At 35.8% G+C, this 15858-nt stretch overlaps 1 protein-coding gene across 2 annotated transcripts in view; it reads left to right on the plus strand.

Annotated features, from left to right (window-relative positions):
- The first annotated feature begins 2678 nt into the window (after positions 1–2678).
- LOC123539577 (zinc finger FYVE domain-containing protein 21-like) overlaps positions 2679–15858 on the plus strand; it is a 34788-nt gene continuing 21608 nt past the window's right edge. For both annotated transcript variants that reach the window (XM_045324226.2, XM_045324232.2), the window contains exons 1-3: positions 2679–2832; positions 10552–10602; positions 15533–15701. In XM_045324226.2, coding sequence (XP_045180161.2) covers positions 2713–2832; positions 10552–10602; positions 15533–15701 — 340 coding nt within the window. In that variant the 5' untranslated portion in view covers positions 2679–2712. The remainder of the gene's footprint in view (positions 2833–10551; positions 10603–15532; positions 15702–15858) is intronic.

Raw genomic sequence — 15858 nt, forward strand, 5'->3', positions numbered from 1 at the left:
CACCTCCCATCTTTCCTTTATTCCAGACATCTACAACCCCTTTGTTGCCGTTCTTCACATTATCCTAACACTGTAACGTTCTCTTGTTCACATGATATATATGTTCACCTTTTGTCTTACTTTTATCTCTGTCATCTTCATCTCTTATATTTTCACTTTTGTTTACTTCATGTTTGCCATTTGTCTTGCTTTTGACCTCATCTCCTTCATCTCTTGTCTCAACGCCCTTTTTCCAATCATATTTATCTACCGTCTTGCCACCTTTCCAGTCTGTTTCATTTCTTATCTTCTCTCTGCTCCCGTCAATGTTAACTTTTATCTTACCTTTGCTCCAATCATCTTCACCTCTTAATTATTTCGCCTCTGTTCTCGTCATCTTCATTTTTTCTATTTTTCGTTTATTCCCGTGATCTTCATCTCTTATCTCTTTTCTATTCTCATCATCTTTATCTCTTATCTTGCCTTTATTATCGTCGTCTTCATCTCTTATCTCCATTGTATTCTCATCATGTTTATCTCTTAATTGCCTTTATTCCCTGATCTTCATCTATTATATGGCCTCTTTTCCTTCATCTTCATATTTTATCTTACCTCTGACAAGATATTTATAAATATATAACATTCTCCGAGGACACGCTTTAGGAAGGTGTACCGGTAATTACCGACAAGAAATATCATGGACAGTTATCTACATCATCCAAATGCACTTAGTCTTTTTTTTTAATAAATTGATTGTTAGTAATGTTTGAACAACAAATAGATCAACACCTACCTGTATTCGCTGACTTAGCAAGAAGGGTTTGTGAAAACTTACAAATTTCAACTTGTGACCACATTCTTTAATATTTAGGCCTAGGGATGTTACATATATATACATTTTAAAAAGAAATCCTATAGGGAATAACATGAGTTTATACGATTGTTTATAAATTCAGTTCGTGTGACTTCTTGTTACTGGAACAATGAAGGTTTCAACATTACTGGTAACAACGGTGGCTGTAAAAAACGTCTAGTATTGCATGTATATATAGGTTTTCAGGTAAGTTGGTAATATTTGTTTTTTTATATGCAAACTTGTTTAAGTTACACACATTAATTTCATACAAAAATATTCTCAGTTAAAATTTATATGTTCCGCTATTTGGCTCATACCTGAAAACACCTTTCTTTGCAAAAAAGCTTAAATCAGAGTTGAGTTTTACGGCAATCAGCATCCGCCATTTATCTGCCAGCTTCAGGTGAAATATATATGCTCGCCATTAGTCTGGTTTTCAATCATATATCATTTGCATTCGAGTACAACTAGCTATATTTCATTCGTTATCCTCATAACTTTTGTGATGATTTCAAAGTTAATTCATAAAACAAATTGGTCTACATCATGCTTTATTTCATTTTCAATGAATTTTAAAAAATAGATATCGACCTGTAAATATCACTGAACGAGTCGCACAAATGATACTTCGGAGCTTCAATATATATTCTTCTAACACTTTCCTTTTGAAATTCATGCATGCAAAGTTTAATATTTTTTTCTATGGATTTCTGTTACTTTCAATTAAAATAAACCATAATTATTAATAAAATTGCTTCCAAGATCTTAACCATTTTTTAGTTGGCGGTCCACCAACTCTTCTTTCTTTTTCGTTCTTGTTTTTCATATTCTTTTTATTGATGTATTGATGCACAGTTATTGCATTTTGCTTCAATTTGCGGTGTAAGAGATTTAGATTAATTTAATTCTGTCATGGTTCATAAGGACATGTGACATAAAATACAAAATAATATAAAACGTGAACATGTAACAACCGGAACACACAAAATTATATATTCCATTCAAAAACTCCTGGCTCTATGGCAAACATAACGTCTTCGTTATGCTGGCAATCCCTAGGAGATAGGCGTTGTGTTAGTAGATTAGTTCTATTTTACAAAATTGTAAACAATCATGTTGATCTTAATATGAACCAGTTCATAAGTCCACAAACCAGATCATCCAGGCATTATTACAACCAAGCCTATCAACCTGCCTCACCATCAAAATGACATATACAAATATTCATGCTTTCCACGTACTGTCTGCCTGTGGAACTCTCTGCCACAGGGTGTAGTCAGTGCTGACTCAGTCTCCGGATTTAAGTCAGCGCTGGCTGCACGCGTTCGGACTCCATAATTTCATCCTATCTGCTTTTAAATTTTTAACATTACTATCTCTTTGTTTTTTCCTGCACAAAAAAAAAACATACTTGTACATGTTGTCGAATCTTATGTAGATCTATTTAAGGTTTTTAAGGTGTTAGGGTTTTGCACCTATTTTTTATCACGTTGCTATGGTTCTCCAGGGCGGATTGAGTAGCTTAGGAGGCCTAGCACTCTATCACTTTTACTAACCCCCACGCATGGCCATTATATTCTGTTAAGAATGTTTGCCATTACTAATAAAAGAAGAAAGAAGAAGAAGAAGAAGATTATGATCTGTGACATACTATTTTCTCACACATTCAAGGAATCCGGACCAAGGCAATAAGCAATGGTCCAAAATCCCTGGAAGAATGACTAGGTGCATCTAAACAGATTATTTTGTGAGGTCTTAAATTATACTATATCGTATCTTTCCGGTAGTTTTTTTTTTTTTAGTAAAGACCTTTCCGCTTAAACGTCCGAAAGGATGTGGTTAGGTGAGGATGAAGTCCGAGTCAGTCGTACTCCAAAATGGCAGCCACAGGGAAAATGTTGCAGAAGGGGAAAGGAGGAATGAGGATGGTTCCAGTAAATGAATCATCTGCCAGTCCTTTTACCTTGCCGGAACCTTCATGGATACCGGATGCACAGGTATGTATCATGGATTTGTGAGGGCATTCAACTGTTTAGTTGCTACAATGTCTGAAATGACTATTTACAAATTTTTTACAACTGTCAAAAAAAAGACACACCCACAAAGTCTTAGACAACTGTTTTATCATACTGTTATCTTTGTTCAAAGCTTTTCAGGACAATTCCAATTAGTTAGCCCATGATGTTAGTGCAGACAAGTTGGAGCTTTTTCTACATGTTCTAAAAAAAAATGATTTCAGTTGGGAATTTTTTCTTTGGATTGGGAATTTTTGCTTCAGAGCTTATTTTGCATTGGGAATTGGGCTGAATATCGGTCCCATGAGATAGGTAGAAAAAGCCCTGCAAGTGGCTTTTATCGGTTACTAGTATTTTCACCTGCCCGCTTAACTCAGTAGGGTATCAAGTCAAAATGTCCCCTAGTCAAAACTCCCCCTAGTCAATACACCCCCCCCCATTTTGGTTAAAACATCCCCCATTTGGTTTAGAATTTGGTCCCCTCCCCCCACTCCGATAAAACACCCCTATTTTGTTTTATATGAAAAATTATATATACACTCAAAACCCGTTATAACGCTACTCGATATACCGCAGTATTCGTTATAACGCGGTAGGTTCTTGGGTCCGGAATTTTCAGAGGTAAAACAAAAAAACGAGTCCGCGGATGTTATTTAATTTGATCATAACCAGCGTTAAAACTACAAGTACCTATACTTTGTACTTTAACACCTTTGCCATGACAAGTGTGTCAAAAATCAATAATTGTCTTCTAGCTTACTTGTTTGCATATCGCCTTTGTTAAAGTTTGAATACATGTAGACATGTGACAATTAGGCAATCAGTACCGTGTCAAAATTAGATTGTTTGCATAACAAGCGTGTAAAATTGGTCGGTCAACTATCAAACTGTTTAATTAACCAATTAAGTGGATGACATGAACACTTGAGTGAATAAAAATCGAACAACAGGCCCAGTTTTGTGATAAAATGCAGCCGTTTTTCATAATCATGACCGCGCACTCCTCACACAGCGTTATACATGTTTACTTCCGGGATAAACAATTCTAACTTTCTTTTAGAATCACGACAAATGAGAAGATGACACAGCTTATAATGGGGTCCCAGTGTATTTTAGTTTTTATTTTAGTTCTATTTTTTAATCTTTTGTATTAAGTGTTTTGAACAAAAAGGGGTGTTTTGACGAGGGGATGTTTTGACTGACATCCCTCAATAGGGAGAGCAACGATCTATGGATTGCAGGGTTGTATGTTCGATCCTCGGGCAATTTGATAAAAGACATTGTGTCTGAAATCATTCGTCCTCCACCTCTGATTCATGTGGGGAAGTTGGCAGTTACTTGCGGAGAACAGGTTTGTACTGGTACAGATCCAGGAACACTGGTTAGGTTAACTGCCCACCGTTACATAACTGATAGCCTTACTCATTTGGCTTATCGGGATAACTTATTTTATGATATGATATTTTATAGTTGTCATCCCTCTAAGCCTTACCCGTATCTGCATTTTACTGTTGGGAAAAACGTAGACAATGAAAAATCCAAAAAAGTCATATGAGTAAGTCAGACTTACTTGCTCTAATAAATTAAACATTAATATTCATGTAGAAACTTCAGATGGGTTGAATATAATTCATAATTTTAAATAAGAGACTTACATCTACGAAAAAATGGTGTAACAGGTGCGAGGAGATATCAGACTATGCAGACTGCCGATGACCTAAATTGCAGAAACAAAACACAAAATATACATGCATGTATTCATAAAGTGTAGGCGAGGCAAGTTTATGCTTTAATGTCAACATAAATTCATTATCAGAGATGTAATTATGCAATCTTGTGTGCATCAAATTGCAATGTACTGTGTCAGTGCATGCGGGGGGGTACATTCATCACCTTTAGTGATAGCTCTAGATATAATTAATTAACTTGACTTTGACATTGACCTACTGACCTACTTTTTTGTTTTTAAGATAGAGCCTTGAAATTTGGATGACAAATACAGTTTTGCACACCGATCTTAAAACTGACTTTTAGTGACCATGAATGTGACCTACTGAGACCTACTTTCTTAATATGTTAGCATCAGTTTGACATTTAAAACATGTAGCTTATATTACTCAGGTGAGCGATCCAGGGTCATCATGTCTCTCTTGTCTTAACTAAAGTGTTGTTTAAAAGTTTCATAAAAAGCTCATAAAAATCCTATACATTGTCAGGGTAGATAGTTAACTATCTTTCATTGTAAATATGATACAAATAAGAACTTAGAACAAAGAAATATTAACCCTTTCCATGCTAAATTTCTATAATGAACTTGTCCATCTTTCAATTTAGACAGTACCATTGACTATTAAAAGGGGTGTTTGCCAAAACGATACTGACCGAATGGCGAACAGTGCAGATCATGATCAGACTGCACAGATGTGCAGGCTGATCAGCAGATCATGATCAGACTGCACGGATGTGCAGGCTGATCATGATCTACACTGGTCGCAAAGGCAGAATCTATCGTGTCCAGCATGATAAGGGTTAAGAATAATTTGCTTAGGCAAATTTTGAAAACAACTTAAGGTTCTATAATTTTATGTTAAATTTAGATAAAACAGCTATCCAAATACATTTTGTAGTTGTTATGCATCGTGACATGGTAATAAAGGTGTTACATTCAATACTGCACATGAACTTTATCAGTAAGAGCCATAAAGGGAGGTAATAAAAAACAGTAGGTTCAATAAAATTTCCTTCTGTGTTCATCAGTATTCAAACTTTTGGCAAATATTAGAGAAAATAATAATCAGAAATAGGATTTAACAAGAAATCAATATATTTTGTGTTCATTACTGAAAATGTGGCAGCAACATTTTAAACAAAGGCATTTTGAGCCTTTTAATCATGCTAGTGTTCACATTTTTATTACTGATTTCCCAGTTAGCACCAGAGTACCTTAAATCTCGTCTTTAGATAAGAGGAAGGCATATAGGCTGACAAAGATGATTTTTCAATGAGATATAACTGTTGTATTTATAGCCATAATTATATTATAGATAATTCTTATGTTGACCATGAAAGGTCTTAACTACACAGATTTTTATACCCCCGCAATGGAAGTTTGGGGTGGGGGTATAGGTCCTCAGTTAGCTTGTCGGTCGGTTTGTCGGTCTGTTGGTTTTCATTGTTTCTGTATGATCATGACCAGCAGATGACCCCTATTGATTTTGAGGTCAAAGGTCAAGGTCACAGTGACCTGGAACAGTTCAACTTTGACATTGACTTATCGTGACAAGGCAGTATTTTGTGGGTATAATTCGTCACTCCTGAGTTTGTGTTAGTGTACCAGGTTTTATTATATAGCCCTGAGGTTCAAGGATCATAACAAGTAGGGGAAACTTTTTGCACTTCACAGGAAATTTGAGGTTTTTTGTTTTTATTTTTGTTATAGAAAAGTTATCTTAAACCTATGGGGTACATGTATTTGAAAAAAAAAATGTCGTATAAATTACCTTGTCTGAAAATAATACCAGAAGGTTAAAACAACGGGAGACTAGCAATTAACAAAGTCTTTGAAAGCAAGTTGTCAATGAAAAACTATATAATTTTTATCCACATTTTTAAAGTCAGGTGAAAATGTTACTTTAATAGAGGAATCTTGCGTACACAATCCAGCTTCATGCTAATGCAATCCTAATGTGGTACTGTAACAGAACAGGATTGATTTTAGAATTGAACATTAAATCAACTACCATTTCAATTAGTTTGATGCATGTATACATCTGACTTCTGCTCTAGTTCCGTTTTCATTGGATTTATTATATTATTGGACAAAATTGCACTCACCCTGAACTACAAGACTATGTAATAAAATCTGGTACTGGTCCTGCAGGACGAATACTACAGAAAGTTTCGTTGGATCTGAGCTGATTTCTACTCGTAGTGTGAAGTGAAAGTTGTACAAGCCTGTAAGCCTTACCAAATAATGATAATTGTGCTAATAAACTTGCAGCAGTTGCAAATGAAAGGTGAAAATTGTGCTAATAAGACTTACCTCAGTTGCATGCAAAAATTTGACGTCAGACAATTAGGTAAAAATTGTGCTAATAGGCTTAATTTTAGTTGCACGCAAAAGTTTAACGTCAGACATAGGTAAAAATTGTGCTAAAAAAAAGTTTAATTTTGTCAGAAATGAAAGATGAGGTTATTTTTATTTTTCCGGGACATTTCAACATTGTCCGGAACACTGAGATGAGCATGTCATTTCCAGGACAATCCATGTCTTATCACATGTATGGGTTTATTGCTTCACAAGTTAAAAAGTTTACTGATAAACCTAATTCAGTCACAGGAGTAATTCTTTTTTAGCCCACCATCATCAGATGGTGGGCTATTCAAATCACTCTGCGTCCGTGGTCCGTCGTCCGTCCGTCCGTCCGTCATTCCGTCCGTCCTTCCGTTAACAATTTCTCGTTATCACATCTCCTCAGAAACTACCAGGGGGATTTTGACCAAACTTTGTCAGAATGATGTATTGGTACCCTAGTTGTGTCCCCCTGAAAATCAGACTGGTTCAACAAATTTTTAGTAAGTTATGGCCCTTTGTTTATTTCTATAATTTACATAGATTTATATAGGGAAAAACTTTGAAAATCTTCTTGCCCCAAACCACAGAGCCTAGGGCTTTGATATTTGGTATGAAGCATCATCTAGTGGTCTTCTACCAATATGATTCAAATTATTTCCCTGGGGTGTAATATGGCCCTGCCCCGGGGGTCACATGGTTTATATAGACTTATATAGGGAAAAACTTTGAAAAACCTCTTGTCCAAAACCACAGGGCCTAGGGCTTTGATATTTTGTATGTGACATCATCTAGTGGTCTTCAACTAAGATTGTTCAAATTATCCCCCTAGGGTCAAATATGGCCCCGCCCCGGGGGTCACATGGTTTACATAGACTTATATAGGGAAAAACTTTGAAAATCTTCTTGTCCAAACCACAAAGCCTAGGGCTTTGATATTTGTAATGTAGCACCATCTAGTGGTTCTCTACCAAGTTTGTTAAAATTATCCCCCTAGGGTCAAATATGGCCCCGCCCTGGGGGTCACATGGTTCATACAGACTTATATAGGGAAAAGCTTATTAAAACTTCTTGTCAATAACCTACAACATTCAGATTTGGACCACATGTATGGTTCTGAGTGGCAAGATGAACCTTGACATGAGTTGACCATGATTTTGACCTAGTGACCTACTTTCACATTTCTGTAGCTACTACCTTCAAATTTGGACCACATGCATAGTTTTGTGCACTGAAATAAACTTTGACCTTGACATTGACCTAGTGACCTACTTTCACATTTTTGAAGGTACATGCTTCAAATTTGGACCACATGTATAATTTCGTGTTCCGAAATGAAATTTGACCTTGATTTTGACCCAGTGACCTACTTTCACATTTCTCAAGCTACAGCCTTCAAATTTGGACCACCTGCATGGCATTTGTACCGAAACAAACTTTGACCTTTACATCGACCTAGTGACCTACTTTTACATTTTTGAAGGTACAGGCTTCAAATTCGGACCACATGCATAGTTCTGTATTCCGAAATAAAATTTGACCTTGATTTTGACCTAGTGACCTACTTTCACATTTCTCAAGCTACAGCCTTCAAATTTGGACCACATGCTTGGTTTTGTGTACCGAAACAAACTTTGACCTTTACATTGACCTAGTGACCTACTTCCACATTTTTGAAGGTACAGGCTTCAGATTTGGACCACATGCATAGTTTTGTATTCCGAAATAAAATTTGACCTTGATTTTGACCTAGTGACCTACTTTCACATTTCTCAAGCTACAGCTTTCAAATTTGGACCACTTGCATAGTTTTGTATACCGAAATGAACTTTGACCTAAAGATTGACCTAGTGACCTACTTTCAGATTTCTGTAGCTATTGGCTTCAAATTTAGACCACATGAATAGGATTGTGTACTGAAACAAACTTTGACCTTGATATTGACCTAGTGACCTACGTTCACATTTTTGAAGGAACAGGCTTCAAATTTGGACCACATGCATAGATTTGTGTTGTAAAGTGAAATTTGACCTTGATTTTGACCTAGTGACCTACTTTCTCATTTCTCAAGCTACAGCCTTCAAATTTGGACCACTTGCATAGTTTTGTGTACCGAAATAAACTTTGACCTTAAGATTGACCTAGTGACCTACTTTCAAATTTCTCAAACTACAGTCTTCAAAATTGATGCACATGCATAGTTTTGTGTACAAAGAACTTTGTCCTTGAAATTGATCTAGTGACCTACTTTCACATTTCTCAAGTTACAGCTTTCGAATTTAGACCACATGCACAGTGTTGTGTACGAAAAAAGGAAATTTGACCTTGAGCTAGTCAGTAAGTCTTGAAATTTGGAACACACAAAAATGACACATTGGTGGGCGCCAAGATCACTCTGTGATCTCTTGTTATAACTCTTCCTTATTGAGCTAAAAGTTCACTGTTTTTCATGTTTAAAAACTACATGAGTTGTAATGGGGGGAAATGAATCATTTCTGTAATTATTCATTGGCAACTTATTTAGAAAAAAAATTAAAATTCACACGAGGCAAGGCATAATGTATGCTATTTGTGGAAGTATGCAGGAAATTTAATAGAGAGATGTGACATTGGAAGAAGATACATGATATGTGAGGATTTCATCATATTATTGTACTTCCTTGTGTCACTGATTGTTTTATGTTGGTATTCATTATGATATAATGATATAGCACCCAAATTACTGCTGAAAAAAAACAACCCTTGTCACATTGAAAATTTGCCCCATCATCATTTTTAGCTTGACTGTACGAAGTATATGGAGAGCTATTCTACTTGCCCCAGTGTCGGCCCCCTATTACTTAGAATTTGCACAACAATGCAGCAGAACAAAACTAAAACATAGAATATGACCAAAGGAAGTCGGTTACTTGCATGGATTAAGTCAGCAATCGCTCAGAATCCAGAAACACTCGTCTTACATAATGAAAATAATGTTTGAAAACAGAGGTCATTAGTCCCCTACTGGATGAAAACCAGTATCAGGGACTAATGGATTGTGCTTTTCAGTCCGTACTTCCATCTGTCCGTCGGTCATTCTGTCTGTCTGTCGGCAATATTGTGTCTGATCCATAACTCTGTCATCCATCAAGGGATTTTAATATTACAAGGCACAAATGTTTGCCATGATGAGATGATGTGTCTTGCGCATTTCTTAGACCCCTAGCTCAAAGGGCAAGGTCACCCTTGGAGGTCAAAGGTCAACGTGGTTTTTTTTCCTGCCTGGTCTGAAACTCGACAATTCATGAAGAGATTTTAATATTTACTTGGCACAAATGCACTCCATAAGACAATATGTCATGCACAACTTTCAGACCTCTAGATTTAAGGTCAAGGTCACACTTGGCAGTCAAATGTTAACATGGCATGAACAAGGTCTGTTTCTTGTCCAGTCCAGATCTCTTTGAATCCAGAAACACTGGTTACATAATTATAGATTAGCGGAACTCTGTTAAAAACAGCTTTGAATCCAGTTACTTGTAAACAGATGAAAAACTGAAAAGCAAAGCCCTGAAACAAATACATACGTCGTTGTTGTTGTCATATGTTGTTGTTGTTGTCTGTCATATTTTGTATTTTATATTTTACAGTGCCAGAGCTGCATCCAGTGCCAGGGAAAGTTTGACTTCCTGAATAGAAGGGTAATACACTTTATGTTGTTTACGCTTTGTTTTTCTTGAGTGAAGGGGAAAAAATTGTTCCAGCTCAATTTCACTTCCCTCTTTGACTTTATATCATTCCAGCTCAGTTTTACTTCCTCTTTGATTTTATATCGTTCCAGCTCAATTTCACTTCCCTCTTTGATTTGTTTAAACTTTTATAAAAACTTACCGGTAAAGGTTTTTGAAGCAAATAGAAAAAAAAACAATTTCAAAGATTGTATTATCCATTAAAGGCATTTTTAAACAGTCAGTAGTAGATGAAATATAAAAAGAATTTGCAAATGTCGGAAAACATTAAATGGGGCCAGTTTTGGTGGGTTGGTCAGAGCACGGTAACCAAAGTATATTTTAAGGAATCCTTGACACAGTAAATTGAATTCATATTAGTTGTTTTTAGCTCGACTATTCGAAGAATAAGTAGAGCTATCCTACTCACCACGGCGTCGGTGTCGGCATCGGCGTCGGCGTCACACCTTGGGTTAAGTTTTTCGTACCAGTCCACATTTTGACAAAGTCTTTTGAGATAAAGCTTTGAAACTTTCAACACTTGTTTACCATCATCATGGCCAGTTATAGGCAAGAGCACATAACTCCATCAAGGATTTTGGCTGAATTATGGCCCCTTTTGACTTAGAAATCATGGTTAAGTTTTTCGTACCAGTTCATATTTTGACAAAGTCTTTTGAGATAAAGCTTTGAAACTTTCAACACTTGTTTACCATCACCATGTCCAGTTATAGGCAAGAGCACATAACTCCATCGAGGATTTTGGCTGAATTATGGCCCTTTTTGACTTAGAAATCTGGGTTAATATTTCGTACCAGTCCACATCTTGACAAAGTCTTTTGAGATAAAGCTTTAAAACTTTCAACACTTGTTTACCATCACCATGTCCAGTTATAGGCAAGAGCACATAACTCCATCAAGGATTTTGACTGAATTATGGCCCCTTTTGACTCAGAAATCATGGTTAAGTTTTTCGTACCAGTTCATATTTTGACAAAGTCTTTTGAGATAAAGCTTTGAAACTTTCAACACTTGGTTACCATCACCATGTCCAGTTATAGGCAAGAGTACATAACTCCATCAAGGATTTTGGCTGAATTATGGCCCTTTTTGACTTAGAAATCTTGGTTAAGTTTTTCGTACCAGTTCATATTTTTTGTAAAGTGTTTGACATATGGCTTTGAAACTTTTATCACTTGTTTAGTATAATAGTCTCTATCTGTAGGAAAGAGAACATAACTCTGTCATCTATTTTGGCTGAATTATGGCCCATTTTGGACTTTGAAATTGGTTCTGTTTCCATACAAGTCCATGTTTTGTCAAAACTATTTGACATATGGCTTTTAAACTTTGAACACTTGTTTATCATTATGATTTCCATCTGTAGGCAAGAGTACATAACTATTTTGACTGAATTATGGCCCTTTTTGGACTTTGAAATTGGCTCATATATTGCCATTTAGTGCAAGACTTATCGAAATCAAAGTAATACAGGAACATTGTTTGTCTAATCTATTTATTTCTTTTGTCTGAATATCCGTGGAAATATTTTGACACCATTCTTCAATCAATTCTTCGAATAGTCGAGCGCGCTGTCATCAGACAGCTCTTGTTTGTTATAATATTAGATGACTTAACAATTATACGAAAATGAAGAAGATTAAGTCTGTTATAAATGATGCAAATACTAATAATGGCTGTGGTTTTATTTTGGCTATATGTGCCGCAGTGCGGTCAGCAACAAATCAGTTAAATCAGAACACTGCCATATTTTAAACGTGGCAGATTAAATTTTAATCTTGCTATAAAAAGGGGAACTACATACTATGCATGTATTTTCAGACAAAAATTATGTACATTGTATGATTTATTTCCTTAAACTGTATGATTTATTTTCTTAAACAAAATATACATTTTGAAATGTCATGGAAAAAATAAACAGTTAACTTACGACAAAACAATATTTGCCTGTCGGAAGTTCATGTTATTATGTATTGATATTTAATATATGTTTCCAAAGATCATGTTCTGTTCTGTTCTGTACAATATCTTGGAGCATTGAGTTTAAAATTTTATGATGTGCAGAAATATAGATTAAAATGCGAAAACATTTGATAATGTAAAATCAAACAGATCATTTAAGATATCTGAACTTGAGAACAATAGAATTACATGATTGCATTGTTTGATAGTTATCAACTTAGACAATAGGTGTAATGTCTTCTTAAATTTACAATAGGGGTGATATATTTTCATCAAACACACCTCTTTAAAATGACTTTCAGTTTACAGTGTTTGGTGGCCAAAACAGAAGAATTTATTTTGTCATTTTTAGCTCGACTATTCAAAGAATAGTCTAGCTATTCTACTCACCCTGGCGTCGGCGTCGGCGTCACACCTTGGTTAAGTTTTTGCATGCAAGTACATACAGCTATCATTTAAAGGCATATAGCTTTGAAACTTATCTATTCTTTTTCTAGGTCAATTACCAACCTCACTGGGTCAAGTTCCATAACTCTAACATGTATTTTGAGCAAATTATGCCCCCTTTTGGACTTAGAAAATTCTGGTTAAAGTTTTACATGCAAGTTACTATCTCCAAAACTAATGCAGATATTGAATTGAAACTTCACATGTGTCTTCGGGGTTATAAAACTAGTTGATAGCAGCAAGTCCCATAACTCTGACCTTCATTTTGGCCAAATTATGCCCCCTTTTGGACTTAGAAAATTCTGGTTAAAGTTTTGCGTGCAAGTACATACAGCTATTACTAAAAGGCATATAGATTTGAAACTTATTTTTTCTTTTTCTAGATCAATTACCTACCTCACTGGGTCAAGTACCATAACTCTGGCATGTATTTTGGCCAAATTATGCCCCCTTTTGGACTTAGAAAATTCTGGTTAAAGTTTTGAGTGGAAGTTACATACAGCTATTACTAAAAGGCATATTGATTTGAAACTTATTTTTTTCTTTTTCTAGATCAATTGCCTACCTCACTGGGTCAAGTCCCATAACTCTGACATGTATTTTGAGCAAATTATGCCCCCTTTTGGACTTAGAAAATCCTGGTTAAAGTTTTACATGCAAGTTACTATCTCCAAAACTAATGCAGATATTAAATTGAAACTTCACATGTGTCTTCGGGGTTATAAAACTAGTTGATAGAATCAAGTCCCATAACTCTGACATGTATTTTGGGCAAATTATGCCCCCTTTTGGACTTAGAAAATCCTGGTTAAAGTTTTGCGTGCAAGTACATACAGCTATTACCAAAAGGCATAATAAGGTCAAGGTCAGTTACCAGCCTCACTGGGTCAAGTTCCATAACTCTTAACATGTATTTTGAGCAAATTATGTCCCGTTTTGGACTTAAAAAATTCTGATTAAAGTTTTACATGCAAGTTACTATCTCCAAAACTAATGCAGATATGGAATTGAAACTTAACATGTTTCTTCAGGGTTATTAAACTTGTTGATAGCATCAAGTCCTATAACTCTGATATGCATTTTGGTCAAATTATGTCCCGTTTCGAACTTAAAACTCTTTTGATATTTAACATTTTGGGTAATAATTTCCTGCTTCTGTGACAATATTTCAAATAGTCGAGCTTGGCTGTCTTACGGACAGCTCTTGTTCTGATAATATGCGAATTACAACATGACCATTGTAAATCCATTTAAAAAGTGCCAGCATATGGCACTTTAGATTTATATTTGTTTCTTCTGTGTCTGATTATATCACTCAATTTCTCAATTTTTTGTGCCCCCCCCCCCCCCCCCCCCACGAATTATGGCCCCTGAAATAGTTAAAAATGCACATTTTCACATTGTGACGTGCCTAGCTCAAAAGTATTTGATATAAATTGATGAAAACTTGCATGAGTCTTTATCATGATATAAACTTGTGCATCTCTTATTTTTTGGCTGGCTCCACCCCCTATTTTTAAACTTATGGCCCCTGAAATAGTCAAAAATGCACATTTTCACCTAATGACTTGCCTAGCTCAAAAAGTATTTGATGTGAATTCATGAACCCTTGCATGAGTTTTTATCATGATGTGACCTTGCACACTTGGTATTCTTCTTGAGAGTCTTAGCACTTATTACAGAGTTTTGGCCCTTGAAATAGCCAAAATAGTGGGTTTTTTTGTTTGTGATGCTCATAGCTCAAAAAGTATATGGCCTAGAATAATGAATCCTTTTTATAAAATGTTTGTTTAGGCTATACCCCTTTAAGTCTGCAAACATTTGAATTATTGCCCCTTATTTGTAAAAATGTACCAGTGGGGGCACACCCTGTGTACTACAGACACATTCTAGTTTCTAACTGCTTTACTTAAAGCAGTATTGGGTCATATACAGTACTTGGGAAAAAAGTATCATTTCCCCAGATTTCTGACCCAATCCAATCCAAGTACTGTATATTAAAGTGTGACTGATTTTCAGAAAAAAACTTAAAATCTATCACAATCACAAAAATAGGGGCTTTCTTTCCATATTTTACTGTTAAGGTTTCAAAGTCAAATAAATATTTTAAGTGTTTACCAATAAACAGTGCAAATTACTTGCCCCTCACCAATGTAGGTTCGAGCCTCTCTCAGGGCATTGAATTCTTCATGTGAGGAAGCCATCCAGCTTGCTTACGGAAGGTCGGTGGTTCTAGTCAGGTGCCAACTTGTGATGAAATAATGCATGGCCGGTCAGTTGGGGTCTTCCTTCACCATCAAAGCTGGAAAGTCGCCATGTGACCAATACATGTGCCAGTGCAACGTTAAACCCAACAAAAAAAAATAAAAAAGTAAGTACAGGCAGTTTTGGAAGAATTCCTTGTCTTTTAAGTCATATTCCCAAAAATCTTGCAAGGAAACCCTAACACTATTAATACTTTTCTATATTTCAGCATCATTGTCGACGCTGCGGTAAATGTTTTTGTGATACATGTAGTTCAGCAAAAGTCTTGTTGCCTCGGATGTTGTATGTAGATCCTGTCAGACATTGTGCTGGATGTACTGCTGTCAGCAAAAAGGAGAATGATTTCTTCGAGAAACACATTAAAGCCCTTATGACAGGTAATATTCATTCTCTTTTCCATCTGAGAAGGGAATTTGAAAGGTTCTTTGTTGCAAAAAGCTATGAACAGATTTGTGCAAACAAATTTTTATCCCCCCCCCTCCACCCCTCCCTTTCAAAGAAGTTGGGTATATTGCTTTGCGACTGTCGGTAATG

The sequence above is a fragment of the Mercenaria mercenaria genome, chromosome 1 (assembly GCF_021730395.1).
Source record: "Mercenaria mercenaria strain notata chromosome 1, MADL_Memer_1, whole genome shotgun sequence".
NCBI classification, from domain to species: Eukaryota; Metazoa; Mollusca; class Bivalvia; order Venerida; family Veneridae; genus Mercenaria; species Mercenaria mercenaria.